The sequence below is a fragment of the Passer domesticus genome, chromosome 22, assembly GCF_036417665.1.
Source record: "Passer domesticus isolate bPasDom1 chromosome 22, bPasDom1.hap1, whole genome shotgun sequence".
Taxonomy (NCBI): Eukaryota; Metazoa; Chordata; class Aves; order Passeriformes; family Passeridae; genus Passer; species Passer domesticus.
In genome coordinates, this window is record NC_087495.1 from 1,293,962 (window position 1) to 1,309,755 (window position 15,794).

At 46.7% G+C, this 15,794-nt stretch overlaps 1 protein-coding gene across 2 annotated transcripts in view; it reads left to right on the forward strand.

Annotated features, from left to right (window-relative positions):
• Positions 1-15,794, forward strand: part of CAPZB (capping actin protein of muscle Z-line subunit beta) — a 58,191-nt gene that overhangs the window by 16,648 nt on the left and 25,749 nt on the right. For both annotated transcript variants that reach the window (XM_064397363.1, XM_064397365.1), the window contains exon 3: positions 9,466-9,587. In XM_064397363.1, the coding sequence (XP_064253433.1) occupies positions 9,466-9,587 (122 nt within the window). The remainder of the gene's footprint in view (positions 1-9,465; positions 9,588-15,794) is intronic.

Here is a 15,794-nt window from a genome sequence, read left to right on the forward strand (position 1 = left end):
TGAGGCAGACTGGAGCAAATAGATTTTTGACCTTTTTTTGGCAAATTTCATCCCAACCTTTACATCTGTCGTTTTGAGTCTGCTGCTTGTCCCATTAGCAGGCAATAACCTCCTTGAGAATAAAGGGCAGACTCCAAATGCACAATGAGCATGAGCACGTTCATTAAACTGAGGGGAAGAATTGTAAAACATGGCACCCTGACTTCTTGGCTTCCTTGTGCTGGGTTTCCTGCTCAGTCCTCTGCCACAGTGGAGGAGGTGGGAAGCAGAGGCTCATGTCAATATTTGAGGTGAAGTTAGGGTATTGCTTGAAGTCTGTTTGCAGCTCAGTGTGCCATGGTCTTTCTATAGGATTTAATCTCCAGATTGATGGTGGCTGCTTGCTTAAGATCCATTGAAAGGAGAGAAGATGGCTCAGAAATGTCATTGTATGTAAAGAGTTTTCCAAACTGACACAGCAAGGAACAGGCCTCTCCTTGCCCGAGTCCCAGAATGGTTTGTGTTGGGAGGGACCCTAAAGCTCCTCCAGTCCCACCCCCTGCCATGGGCAGGGACACCTTCCATGAGACCACCTCGCTCCCAGCCCTGTCCAGCCTGGCCCTGGACACTTCCAGGGATCCAGGGGCAGCCACAGCTTCTCTGGGCAGCCTGTGCCAGACCCTCACAGGAAGGAATTTCTTCCCAATATCCCATCTAACCCTGCTCTCTGGCAGTTTAAAATCACTGCTAAGCTGGTATTCCTGCTGGGAAGGATAACCACACTAAGTTCCCTCCCCGAGGTTCCTCTCACTCTGTCCATGTTCTGCTGCTTGTGGCTCATGCAGGAGCATCTTGGTACCCAGCTGAATACATGGAGTATGTCCAGGACTGTCCATGACTGCCCCCATGTGTTGTGCTGACAAGGGAAGTGGCCCAAACTTGAACAGGAGTAAAAGGGTGGGTGGAAGAAGAGAATTTTTGGGTCACTGGCCCTCATCAGCCCAAACACTTTTCATTCATTAGCAAAACAGTTTGTGGTTTGCCCTTTCACCACATCTGTTGTTGGGTTTTTCAGACTGCTGAGGCTTCAATTAGAGTTCATTAGAGACCTTGTCAATCACAGCCCTCCAGAAGTCTGCCTGAAAGAAGCTGTGCATGGTGCTGGAAATGGGCCTTGGCATGGAATGCTCTGCTAGGGGTTCAATTAGTCATTATTTGTAAATACACCACTCAGAGGCTGTCAGAATGGGCAAGAGGACTTCTGAATCTCTACAAAGTTTGCTGTAGGCACATGCCTTTTTAAGGACAACTAATTTAAACTGGAATAATTTTCCATGGAGCACCTCTGGAAACTGTGAGGCCTGGAGCATCTACCTGTGAGCCAAGTCCAAGCTGAAAGGAAGCTCCCAGAGAAGAGAGAGAAAGAAAGGTGATTGCACTGCTCTTAAATGGGTTTGTTGTGAGGATGATCCAGGTCAAAGGTTGCACTTCATGAACTTCAAGGTCTTTTCCAACCTAAATTATTCTGTGTGTAGTGACAGCACTTGGAGCATTAGTTCAGATGTTAAGTGTGTGACAAAAATGCTGTGTCACCTTCTTATTGCCTCACATTGTCCAGGAGCTGCTGATTCACAGTGCTTCCCAGGGAAGCCTGTTGTGGATCACATCTGTTCTCATCACCTGCTGGAAGGGGGACTCTGAGGGTGTTCTCTGCTTGGAAATGTGTCCTGGGATCAGCTGAATGAGCTTTTGTGTGGCTCATGGAGTCACTCTGAGTGTCAGGAGAGAGGGAAGCTGGCAGAGCTCACTTGGAGTGGCCGAGCAGCTCACCCTGAAGGGTCAGAACAATCCATGGCAATTGCTCTCCTGCTTCCTTTGTCTGAAGGGCAGCTGTGCAGAAAGTCAGCCCTCTGTGCTTTTAGCTGTGCTCTTTCCAGGAGAAACCCCAAAGAAGGATCAGCTCCTGGGCAGTGCTGCTGCAGAGGGTGCCTTCCTGGGGCATCCTGGCAGCACAGGACAGGTGGGTGAGTGGTGGCTGGGGTTGCAGCCCCCACAGTCCTTTGGGGTATTTTCTTCAGACAGCTTCAGTGACGTGTCTTTGAGGGCTGAGGTGGCAAAAGTGATGGAGTTACTGTTCTCGTGGGCCATGTGCAGCAAATAACAGATCTGTGACAGGATTGCCTTGGTGCTTTGACTCTGATGCACTCTTAGCCTCGGTGAAAGTTAAGCAGGTTCCTTTAGCAAGTACCAATTTCCTGCTGAGTGTTTAATTTGGATGTTTGCCTGGGTGTGTATAATACAAATTAGATGAAGAATCTAGCTGACTCAGGAAAATAGATGCCTGGCATGAAGTGGGGACAGAAAATGGTCCTCACAGGATGGACAGGCTCACCAGAGAGGGAGGGAGGGAGGGCTGCTCACAGCCACAGCTGTCTGCCTCTCCTCTCCCAGTAAGCCTGAAAACAGCAGTCATTCCCAAAAGTGAAAGCTTTCTTGAAGAACACAACCAAGTAATGCTGCCATTGAAGAATTAAAGTGAGTTCTTTATAGACACAGCAGTCATAACTTTGCTGGTTATTTTTTAAGGCTCTGTTTGCAATTAAAGATCTGGGAGGTGATCAGCTCTCCTTTCTCATCACAGGGGAATAGTGAAGTATTTTTAGTAGAATGTGTTACTTTTTAGAAAATCCTGGAGTGATGAATCTTAAAATGTATAAACTTATGATTTTGAAATATTTGAGCACAGTTCAGGCTGTTGCTTCATGTGAGCTCCAGGCAAGTCCCAAATCTGCTTGCATGCCTTCAGTCACTGAAGATATATGAAGCTACAGAATTTACCCCCAGGCAAACTGCACTGCTTGGGCTGCACAGACCATAAAGAACATGAGAATGTGACTGGAGCTTTTTGTGTTTGGAGTCCAAGAGCCTGAGCACTGTGCAGCATTGCGGGGAGAGATAAAATAATTGGATGCAGATGGGCAGCTGGGCGTCTGGTGAGGCTGGAAGATGTTTTAAACAAAAAATCAGATCCAGTGAAAGCTGAAAAAGAGGTGGTGGAAGCAGAAGTGCTTTGACAGCCCTGTGGGCTCAAAGCTGAGTCTTTGACCTGCTGTTCTGCCTGGACTTGCTGACCTGTGGGATCAGCTCCCAGCAGCCAGGCAGGTTTCTAATGCAGGGATTATTGGCAAAAGAAGGGGGCTCTGGCTCTCTGAATAAATGTATAGTGGTTGAGAGCCAGTTTTTCCATTTGGTGAGTGGCTGTAAGCAGGAGCTTTTCCAGCTAGCAAAGATTACCTCTGAATATCTTGATGGTAGTTGGAGATAGCAATTAATATATGTAAACTGTTAATGTGATGCTTGGCTTAGAGCTAGCAGCCCCATTTCCTGCCATGAGATTGGAAAAGGGAATTTCAATTCTGGCCTTGTATCACTTATTCTTTCTATTTTTAAGCCTTTTTGTCTTCCAGGCTCCTGCCACTGCACTGCTGGTGTTAGAGACCCTTAAAATATCTGTTTAATTATCATTTGAAGGGAGTGTGTGTGAAGGTGGAAACCTCCCTAACCCCTCTAAAGGATGGAGGGGAAAGCTGGGCTAGAGAAACAGCACTGCAGATAGTATGTGCTGCATATCCCTGAATTGCTGCTGGATATCTCCAGCCCCAGCTGGACTCTGACACAAACAGTCAGGACTTCCCAAGATACTGATACTCTGTGATGGCTCCTGGGACTGGGGCTGGTAACAGGATCCAGGAGCCTTCACCTGCAGGTCACAGCCACAGCCCAGGGCACTCTGCTGTGCCTGCCAGATGGCTGCCTTTTGTTTCAGAAGGGGAATCCAGCAAAAGCCCTGTTTTATCCTGCAAGGCACAGGAAGAAAGCCAAGGATCCTGTTTTATGAATGGTTCTCACCTTTTTAAATGTAGTTCCTCGAGCTGAATTAAAACATTCTGTAATGAATGTGACATGTCTGCTATGACACAGTTAGCTGGACAAACCTGGATTTGCAACCTTGTTAACATCTGTCTTCTTCCAGAAAAGCTCATTTGGCTTAGTTTTGGATTTGCCAGTTCTTGCAATGCTGTAATTCAGTGCAAGTACATGAATAACCCTGAGCTCTTTCCAGTATCAATTATATCTTGTCTGAACACAAAAGTCCATTTAAGTGTCATTTCATAAACAAAGCTTGATGATTGTGTGGCCTTTGGACCTGTGATGGATCCAATTAAGGTTTAGCACTGTGTGGATTTGTGGGAGTGACTTCACTGGTGGCTTTAGGCCCAAGATGAGTAGAGCCAGGCTTCCTTCTTGAGCTTCCACCACATTCACTAGGCTGTGCCTGCCTTCTGCAGGAACAGGAAATTCTGGGGCTGTGCAGGGACTCTGAAACATCAGAATAATGCTTTACTAGATGAAGGATGTGAGCTGGAGGTCTGCCAGAAGGGTTATTTTGTGAGAGGCTCAGGGAGCTTCCGTGGGCTCTTCTGTGTTTCAGTGGCTTCCCCAACCATGGGAGCAGCTCTTATGTCCTCCTTTAATGTTGAAAGCTCACAAGTGGTACAAATATTCACCTTCCTGGTGGGGTGGGGCTTTTAATTAAAAACTGCTCTCCTCACGTGTGTGTTCAGATACCTGCAGGTTCAGACTCCTGCAATTGCAGATGCAGATTCAAAACACATGGATCTGAATGGCTCCTTAGCTAATTGAAGCTTGCCTCCTTTTCCCAGAATTGTAGAAGTGTTTGGGTTGGAAGGGTCCTTAAAGATCACCCAGTGCCACCCCTGCCATGGCAGGGACACTTTCCAATGTCCCAGGCTGCTCCCAGCCCTGTCCAGCCTGGCCTTGGGCACTGCCAGGGATCCAGGGGCAGCCACAGCTGCTCTGGGCAGCCTGTGCCAGGGCTGCCCACCCTCACAGGGAAGAATTTCTCCTTTCCAAAGTAAACTTAATCTTTTTCAGTTTGAAGCCGTTCCCTCTTGTTCCTTCAGCTTCTTTAAGGAAAAAAATATATAAACTTCAATTTTGCTGCATTTAGCAGAGTTTTCCAGTGTGTAAGGTTCCTGTGGAGGTCAGTAATGCTGACCTCTGAATAAACATGGAAAAAGACTCTTTCTTAGGACTGGTACACCAGGAATGTTGCTGTTTCAGTGGTAGATGTGGTACATTTCAATCAAGGCTGCAGAAGAAAACAGCCACCTGGGTGTACTCCTCTGAAGTGGGCACAGCCAAAGCATTGGCTGTCCTGAGTGTGTGAGTGCAGAATTGGATGAAATTCAGTGTGGTCAAAACAGGGACAGGGGCTGTGTGTCAGACATGGAGAACTCGAGGTATTACTCCTCTTTCCTCTATGGATTTGTTTTTAGATAGTTTAAAAATACTTTAAAAAATAATGCAGAAGCAATTGTTAAATTGCTAATAAGCTTCTTGAACCAAGAAGTGAGTCCAGAAAGAATGATTGAGCTTAGGTACTCCAAAAAGGGTATGGTTTCCACTCTGGCACAAGTGGTTATTTGTCTTGATAGCAGAGCAGTTGCCTTAATTAAAACACTGTCCACATACCTGGGCAGCTCTGCTGGAGAATTTGGTTTCACAGGACAACAGGATCCTTGTTCGACACGTTTCCCTCACTTTCTCATTCAGGTTTTCTTTCCTCTGCACTACACATCCTTTGTGTATGTCCTTGAAAAAAATATCCCCCAAACACTGTGCCCTGCTCCTTCTGAATGATGCTGCTGTTCTTCCAGGCCGAGCCCCACATCTCCCACTTTTTTTCTTTTCAGTTTACAGTGAGGGTGGTCTCACTTCCTGGGTAGCCAGAGCCACCAGAAGAGATGGCTGAGAGCTGATCTGGGGAACAAGGCTGCCCTAGGGCCAGGTGACATTAATGCTGGCCTTTAGCTGGAGATACAAGGTGCAGATTGTGTTCTGCATGTGACCTGGCAGTGCTCAGAGTGGGGAAAGATTGTGTCAGAACAAAGGTGGGAGCCCAGTCTTTGCTTATAAAAGAACCTCATCTCTGGTGTTTGCAGCACAGTGACATTTATTTGTAGTGCAGTGATGAATGGAACCAAATCACTGCTTTGGTGTTTCAGTTTGCCCTGAGGAGTGGCTTAATTCTTGTGTTTCTGAATTGAAGTCAAAATTGCACATGTAATGACTGCTGTAGATAAGTGCTCAAGCACCTGGATGAGTTTTGGTCTTCAGTTAACACAGAACAACCTTAACAAGAAAAATTAACAACACAAATCCACTGTTTGAGGTTGAAAACTCAGAGTATCAGTTGGCATCCAAGCAGAGTTGCTTTGCTGGGGTCAGAAGATAAACTGAATCCTGCAAGAGTCTGAATGTGCACAACAGTAATTTAAATGTTTTAGTAAGATTCAACACTTGACATGGAAAAGAATCCAGGGGACCTAAATTCAGAAAGAAGCATAGTCTCATGAACATAAACCTGAAGTGTTTAAAGCTGCAAATTACCTTGTTCAAATTACTGCCTTTGCCTTGTAAGCAATTTTCAAGAGTAGAAGAGGAAAGGCAGTGTGCATAAATTGTAAATTCATTCTTAGGAAGTACAGTTGATGTAATAAATGATATAAAAATTACATTCTTGGGGTAACTGTGCCACACTTGGGTGCTTCTCCAATAATTAGAATTACATTAATAGTTCCATCAGCTGGAATGTCTGTTCTTTTTATTAATACTGTCAAAATTTTCTAATATTTCCAAACTAGATGAGTGGATTTTCTTCTGTTTAATTCTGAAAGATGAGAAGGGAAAAGAATAGATTGCCTCAAGTCCTGTGGAGTGTCTGTACCAAGGAGATGGGATATACAGCTTGTTTTACAATGGGGGGTTATAATACAGTGCAGTATTATATTCTAGTAAGTGTGTGATATAATGCAGTCACTGTTATGGCTGTAGGAATAACCACAGCCCTCAGAAATTGGGAAAGAGACCCTGCTCACGAATATTTGTTACCAAATCATCCACAGATAAGTTTAGTTCAGTAGATTGCATCTTAAAAAAGCAATGGGTTACGAGTTCCTTCTGGTCAATATGGGATTGTGCTCTGAGCCCTGCAGAAACCCCACACCAGGCATGTGCTGTTCTTAAAAGAAAGTTAAATCTAAAAGTTACTTGTGAGGGGGTTTTTTATAAGGGTTGTAAATTCAGCTTTTCTGCAGGGGTATCAGCTCGGCCTCGGGTTGGAGTTTTTTGTGAGAAGACTTTGTGTGGGTATTTGGGGTTGAAGGAATGCCTTACCACACGTGGAGTGTAGGCTGTTCCCAAAGAATCAGAGTGGAAACAGAGGCTGGGGAAAAGGCACTTCCCCCCAGTTCTGTTTCCATCACCACTGCTCATCCCAAAGGCAGGTCAGAGCCAGGAGTGTGTTCCTGGGCACGTCCCTGGCTGATGGGCTGCTGGCCCAGGGATGTGTTCCCCTGGTCACCTCTGGGTCCAGCTCCACTGCTGGGCTGCCTGGGCTCTGTCTGAAGGTCAGGCAGGCAGATTGAGTTGCTGTCACCCTGAAGAGTGGCCCAAAATTAATGGGGAAGAGAAGGAAGGGCCAGAGGGGAGCCAGATGTGCTCACAGACACAGAGATCATTTCACTGCCTTGTGCCACCACACTGCTGCTTTGGATCAGCCCCAGGAAGTATTTGGGTTGTCTGGTCTCAGGAAAAGGAAGAATTTCCCTAAAAGCTGCTGCTGCTTGTCCACTCCTGTTTGCCCAGGAACGTGTGGTGTTTTGAGGCCCCCTCAGCCAGGCCTGCAGGTACCAGAGGAGGGGCTCCTGGGCTGGGTTAAATCCTGGACTGCCCTGCTCTTGGTCTGGGCTCTGCAGTTCTCACTCATGGCCACATTACAGTCTGTAGAGACCAAAACAAAAACACTCAGATGAATACTTCAGCTTTTGCAGCACTTTACCAACCATGTCTTAGTTTGCCTCTGATTTTTTTTGTGTTTAAGGATTGTATGGGTCAGGTTAGACCATCACTTGCTGGTCTCATCTTAGAGCCATGGAATGGTTTGGGTTGGAGGGACCTTAAAGCCCATCCAGTGCCACCCCTGTCACGAGCAGGGACACCTTCCACTGTCCCAGGGTGCTCCAGGCCCTGTCCAGCCTGGCCTTGGGCACTGCCAGGGATGAGGCAGCCACAGTTTGTTTTGTCATTTCCATTTAGGATTTTTTAAAAATTATTTTTCATAGTCACATTGGTTTATGTGTGTCCCTGCTCACTCTGACTGTCATCCTCTGTGTGTTACTGCCTTGTACTTGGGATTAGGAATGTTTTTGTTCCAGGCAGTTTGATCTCTTCTGTCCTGTCTAGTGCATTAAAATAGTTTTGGGGCTGTTGCACCCCAGATTTGTTTTTTCTCCTCTAGGCTTCTTTCCTTTGAAATGGTGCTAATCCATTCACTGAGTCAATGGCTTGAAAAGAAGAAAGCACATTTCCATGTTTTCTTTATTCTTCCTTCCCTCCCCTTTTCATTTATTATGAGTTGTGAATTCATCACTTCATTATTAATTTTGCCCTTGATTGCCTTTTGTCCCCATGTCTCAGTCAGGTTTTCATCTCTGTGATGCAGAGTGATGTGTGGAAGAGATTTCACACTGCTTATTTCTTTCTTGTTTTATTAGCACATTGTTACCAATCTGATCAAGAACTTACCAGTCATGCTGTGGTCCTGTTGTGTGGTTGGGAAAGGGCATTTTGCTTCAGTCCATTTCTCTGGCAGTGAAATCTGGACTGTTGCAGCAGGAAACACAGTGGTTGTTTGATGACAGCAGCTGCAGGAATGGCTGGTGCTGGTCCCTGGGCTGGGCTGGGGCACAGGGCTGCACGTTACCTGCAGTGTGTGCAGGGACATGGAGCCTCACGGCCCTGCAGGACATCACAGCCCCTCTGCCAGGCTGGAAGCAGAGCTTGTCTGTGTCCACGTGCAGGGCAGGGAGGCAGCTGGGTCCTGGAAGCATGGGAGGCTGTGCAGGATGCAGGAGGTGTGTTGGATTTGACATGTGCACACACACATGTTTATTCTCCTTAGCCAGCCTGGTCATGCTTGGCTGCGTGCCTGGAAACTGCTCTGAGCTTGACCCAGAGTGGGAGCTTGGGAAAGCTCACTCCAGGGTGTGGATGGTGGGTTCCTTCAGCAGCTCCCTCATTCTCACTGCACTGCAAATATTTACCTTTATCCACCAGCCCTGGGCAGTGGCTGCCTTGGCACAGAGTGAACGTGGAGTGGGTGTGTTGAGGTGTGCTGGGCCACACCAGTGCTTAGGTAATTAAACCTGAAATGGTAATTAAACCTGAAATTATTGGAGGTGGGAGCATAGGGATGTGTTGTTAGTGAAGTGATTTCTTGAAGGGTTTTGCCTTTGGGACAGATGTGGGCTGCTAATAACAAAAGCTGTTCTTAAGGTGCCAGTGCCTTCCAACCTTAACGTGTTGCCCTCTCTCCCCTCCCTGCTGCTTTCCCCCCTGCAGGTCCCCAGCCTGTGTGAAGATCTCCTCTCCTCTGTGGATCAGCCCTTGAAGATTGCACGAGACAAGGTGGTGGGGAAGGATTATCTATTGTGTGACTACAACAGAGATGGGGACTCGTACAGGTGAGTTCCCAGCCAGAGCTGGGGCTGCCTGCTGCTCTCTAAAGGACAGCCATGGCCAGGGCTTGCAGGCCCTTCTCCCTCTTCTTTTCAGCTCAAAAATTATCAATCATTTAAAGATTTAGAGCCCAAAATGTGCTGTTGTTATCATGCTAAAGGGATGACTGATGTATTTCTCTTTGTTTTCTGTATTCTGGATTGAAACCAGTCAATTCTCTAGCAGAAATGGCCTTGATAGCAAATTAGACCATTGCAAAGTTATAAACTCTCTGGAATGGGTAATGACAGAAAAGAGATGATGCAAGCCATGGGTTTAAACAAAATCATCTTCAGCTTGTACAAAAGAGGGTGGATTTGCCAGCTGGGAAAGGCTCTTTCACTCAATGTTTTACAAGGAATTGACTGACTTTGGACTCAGTGTCATTAGTTCTGTTTGAAAATCTTGGCTCAAGTTTTTACCAAAGAAAAGGAATCCCCATCTACCAAAATAGCTGATATATTCTAAGGACTGGAGACAAAACCAATGAAAGTATTTGAAGCCTATAAGCTATGTCTAATTACAATATAATTCATTTTGAAGCAGGAGAGGCTGTAATACTGGAATGGTACAATCAGGTTTCAGTCACACTTTGAGCACAGTCTCTCTTTTAATGTGTTTTCCTCTACCTTGCCATTAGGATGATACTTTTCCTTTATGTTTAAATTATCCTTTCCCTTTCTCACATTGCCTAACTTTCCTTAATGGCTGTAGTGACAGTGGCATAGCTCCAGATATTTAATATAAGGATGAGTTTACAGTCCAGAAACCTTTGTGACTCCTGCAGCACTTTCATTTTTTTTTTCTTTAACAAAGGATGCTGGGCTGTGAGGTAACGACCCCATTCATCTCCTGCCCTGAATTACCAGCTCAGCCATCCTGCTGCTTCTGGGGATGATTCTCAGGCTTCCACTTGTCTCTATAATTTACATTTTAGTGCTTGGAATGATCTTCAGGAAGAATCTCTTTGCTCTGTGTAGATTTGATGTAGGGCTTTACGTTTACCTGGCCAAAATGTTTCAAGGATTGTGTTTCAAAGTGGAGTTTCAGAAAATATTTTTTAACAAATCTTCTTTCTTTGGCTCTGGCATCACTGCAGAAGCAGGTGAGCTTGTAAAGGATTTGAGATGAATTGGTTCAGTTGCTTTGAGTTGCAGGAAAGGTCCCTCTAATGTGAAGCACGTGTGTGTGGATGATTTACACTGAGAACATGCTGAGATACATTTTGTCCTAGAAACAAGAGATGGAGAATGAGAGTGGATGCAGAGTTTGACAGTGCCTCTGGATTGTGGCTGAGTGTAAATCCTAATGAGTTGTTTAAAATACAGCCTATTGCAAGGGGCCAGCAAGTGAGTAGGACCTGAAGGTGGAGTGTCACTCATGTTCTTTAGGGCACTAATCTCATATTTAGAAACTATTCCAACCTTCCACAGAAGAGCCTGGTGCCTTCTATAAAAGCATTTTGCCTTAATTTTGTGTGTCCCAGCTGGTTAGATCCACATTAGCAGCTGCTTGCATGTAATCAGTTCTGGGTTAGTAGATAGAATAGTTCAGAGCTTCTGCCCCCATGAGATGTCCCCACACAGCTGCAGCCCCTCTGGCACATGCAGGAGGGGGGATTAAATCCTGGATTTCTTGTGGATCTTTCAAGAGATGCTTTCTCCCTGAAGTTGTGATATTTCTTGCAGCCCCTTTGCATCCTGCTCAGGCTGCTGATGTGGGCATCCATCACCAGGGACACAGGGAGCTGGAAGAGGCACTGGTTAGACAGTAATGGGACATGGTGCAATCACTAATAACCCTGTGTTTAATTAGGGCACATGACAGCCCTTCCTCTAAGGTCAATGTCACTCTTGCCTCTGAAATTTGCTCCATCTCTTTCTGAGAAGGTATTAAATAGCTACAAGGAAGCAGGAGGAATTTGGTTTTTAAAATCACTTTGAAATTTTCGTGACTTATTAAGTAATGAGGCTTCAGAAAAGCTCTTTCATTTGTTCCTCTAGAACAGGCACCATGTGTTAATTGCTGCCAGGAAAGAATCCTGTTCCTAAGGCTTTTGATTCAGGCATTCTGGATTGAAGTGATTCTTCCTTCTGGAATTGATTGGTCCCAGCTCTGATTCATGAAGTAATTCCTTCCTTCAGCACACAGCAGAAGCCTTTGAAACCCCAGCAGCACTGCCCTGTGCATGTTAATCCCATTCTGTGCCTGTGTCCAGACACTGCTTCGTACCTCATAAAATCTGCAGTTGTTACTGGGAAGTGCCTCTTACACTAATTTAATCAATTAGGCCAAGATCTAGGAGGAGTTCACTAGGCTTTTAAAAGCTTTTGATATTTCCACAGCCATTTTCAGAGCCACACGCTCAATTAGAAGTCCCAGGGAATCTTCTTCCCTGCCTGACACATGCTGCATCCCCAATTCCTGCACACTCCAAGCTAAACACCTTTCCTTCCTATTGGACAGGTTGCTAATTGCATTTCTTCTAGCAAGAAATAATTTTAATCCAAGTATTAATAATTTTAATCCAGGTATTTCCAGGCATTCCCTGGTCAACTGAGCCTTGCTGTCTTTCAGCAGGAGAGCTGGGGCTGGGTAGTCAGACTTTCTCACTGGCAATCCAGTTTTACAGGGTTGGATTTTTCCAGTGGCTTTGCAATTTGACTGGGAATTTGCCTGGAAAAAAGCTGCTGTGGGAAGTGAATATCCTAATGCTTAGCCCATCACAGTTTATTGTGTCCTTATAGACAGACTTGGTTTGGTCCATGTCAAATGTGGATCAGGCTAGAAGGTGGATTTTGGAGTCTCCTTGGATCTTCATAAATAGATAATTTTTATTTTCTTCATAATAGCAAATCCTGCTTGTGGGAGTCTCACAGGTACTTCTGTGAGTGCTCCTGGAATAAGGAAGGTTTGTGAAGGATATCAAACAGTCATGGAATCCACGCTGTGAAGGCAGAGCTTTTATTAATTTTATTTTTTTAATATTAGACTTCAAGGTCCCTGACTTTGTCCATACATTTCCACTCGAAGTGTGTTTGATCACTCTGTTAAATGGAATCCTTATGGGGAATTTGGGGCCAACAACACTGAAACCTGTTAGCTGAAACACAAACCATTCTCTTTTGGGGAAATTAGAGGTCTGACTTTTGAAATTTAAGTGCTTGTCCATCTGTCTTTCTTCAAATAGCCTCCAGCTAAGTGTTTAAATGTGTTGTGAGTGCATTTCCACAAAAATAAAAAATACAGGGCTGTGTTAGGAGGGTTTTTTTGTTGGTAAAGCTGCTGCTGGCTCCAGCTGGAACGGGATGAAAATGCCACAAGCTGCTGGCTGGAAGGGTCTGTTCTGGCTGCCCCTCATTGCCATTCCTGCAGCCAGGGGAAGAGGTTTGGTGTTTGCACCTGGAGCATCTCCCAGTGGTTCTGCAGGAGCTCCCTGCTCACCCTCTGCAGCAGCTGAGCCACCTGGGAGCACCAGGGGGGTTCGATGGGAATCTCTCCCAGATTTCAGAGATTTTAGGTAAAGGAGTGAACAAAGAGCTGAGAAGAGGCCTCATCCCTGTGTCCCTGTCTGCAGGGAGGGCTCTGAGCAGGCTCTGCTCCCTGGGACCCAGCAGTGGCCCCAGAGGGACTGAGCCCAGGGAGCTCCACCTGAACATGAGGAAAAAGATCTTTACACACTCTGGGACACATTTCCCAGAGAGGCTGTGGAGTGTCCCTCACTGGAGATGTTCCAGACCCATCTGGACTCAATCCTGTGCCCTGGCTGGCCCTGCTGGAGCAGGGAGGTGGCACAGATGAGGCCCTGTGGGCCCTTCCAGCCTGACCCAGCTGGGATCCTGTGGCTGTTGACTCCTCTCCAAAGCAACCACATTTGAAGCAGCTGTTTAAAATCACAAAACCCCAGAATCACTGAGGTTGGAAAAACCCTCCAAAACCATCCAGTCCAACCTTGACCAGTCCCCACCTTGTCCCAGCCCAGAGCTGAGTGCCATGTCCTGGTCTCCCCTGGACACCTCCAGGGATGGGGTCCAGGCCTCCCCAGGCAGCCCCTTCTGATGCTTGACAGCCCTTTCCATGGAGAATTCCTGCTGGTGTCCCCCCTGAGCCTGCCCTGGCCCAGCCTGAGGCCGTTCCCTCTCCTCCTGTCCCTGTTCCCTGGGAGCAGAGCCTGATCCCCCTGGCTGTCCCTCCTGTCAGGAGCTGTGCAGAGCCACAAGGTCCCCCCTGAGCCTCCTTTTCTCCAGGCTGAGCTCCTTTCCAGCTCCCTCAGCCTCTCCTGGTGCTCCAGCCCTTCCCAGCCCTGTTCCCTGCCCTGGACACGCTCCAGCCCCTCCAGGTCCTTGTTATGGTGAGAGCCCAGGACTGCACACAGCCCTGAGATGAGAGTCATGACCTGCAAACATCACTTGGGTGGATGTGACACAACATCTCCACTCTCCCTGGTCTCACCTTTTCTGTCAGGCGTGGTCAGGAGTTATGGGAGCAAAGCAGAGGCTGGGCTTTGTGCTTTGTACCAAATGGGTGTCAGACCCCACTGCCTTTCTGAGAAATGAGAGACAAAGAGAAAAAGCCTTTCCCTGTGGCCAGCACTGGGACCTGGTGCTGCAGCCAGGGGCTGGGAAAGGTGAGTGGGGAAGGGGGAGAGAAAGGGTAGAGGTACTTTTCTTTGAGCCAGCAGTGATATGTGTAAACTCCAAGGGGAAATGAAAAGCAAAATGCTGGTTTCCAGAATGGGAGTTATAAAAGCCTCAAGCAGATGGGCAAAGGGTTCCATTAATCTTTTAATACCAAATCTTTCATTAAGAACACAAAAATCTCTTCCACACCTGCAGAAATTGTAGTAAAACCTGCAGTTTTACAAACCCTGTTAAATCCTTCAAACTGTTCAAAGGGTTTCCTAATGTTATGCTAAAGGTAGAGTTTATTTCAGAGGAGGATGGTGGAGGAAAATGTGGACTTTAATCATAGCCAGCAGTGTTTGGCTCAAATACTGTCAGATCCCAAATAAACTACACAATCGATTTGTATTTGTATGAAAACAGGTTTTAATATTTAATGTTCAACAGCTGAAGCCTTGTTGTTGAATATATAAGAAGGAACAGATTGAAACCCAAGAGATTTTTTTTATACAGAAAACCTGAAGCCAGGGAATGGCCCCCAGGTGAGGGCTCAGTGCCCCCTTTTTGCCAGTGTGTGAAATGGCTGTGGGGAGTGCAGTTCTTACAGGTAGATTGCTCTGGGCACCTTTTGGGTTTTTTGGAATTTCAGCATCTGTGGATGAGGTCAGATCCACCAATATTAAACCTTTCAGAGCCATGGAATATCCTGAGCTGGAAGGGACCCCCAAGGACCATCTAGGCCAACTCCTGGCCCTGCACAGACACCTCAGCAATGCCTGGGAGTGTTGTCCAGGTGCTCCTGGGAGCTCTGGCAGCCTCGGGGCCATGAGCAGGCTCTGGCTCCTTGTCTCAGTTTGAACAGCCAGGTGTCTGCTGAGGAAGGCAGGAGCCTCCCCTGAAATGGAAAATGTAAACCCCCTCCTTCTGAATTGTTATAATTTTGAAATCAAAAGGCTCTCAGGCAAAGATAGGGGATAGGAATAACAGTTCTTTACTAGGAAAACGAAAAATACAAATGTAATAGTACAAAAAAAAAAAAAAAGCCCAAAAAACTCACCACAGCCAGAGTCAGAGCAGGAGCTGTCCCCTGTGGGTCAGGGTGGTGGCACAGTCCCATCCCAGGGTGGCTCAGCCCTCCTGCAGTGCCAGCTGTGGCTCTGCTGGAGCAGGGATCCTGGACAAGGGGGGAGTTTTCCTCTGAAGCTCCAGGGGTGCTGTAGATGGGCCTGCTCTTCCTCTGGGAATGCAGGGGAGAGGAAAGCTGCTCCTCTGGGAATGCAGTGGGCAAAGGCTGCTGTGGTGTTCCAAATCTCAGATTGTATCCAGGTAGGAATGCTTGGCTCCTCCCCTGGGCAGAGTATCTCCCAGTGGGATGATGGAATTTGATCAGCCATGCAGGGACACTCACTGGCCATGAACAGAAGAGATCTCCTGGAGGGAGGATTGGGTGTGGGAGAGATAAAGAAAACTGCCCAATGAACAGAAGATAACTGCCCCACAGATAGGAATAGAATACACAGCCCCATTTCCAGCCTGAGACACTGTAGTCTG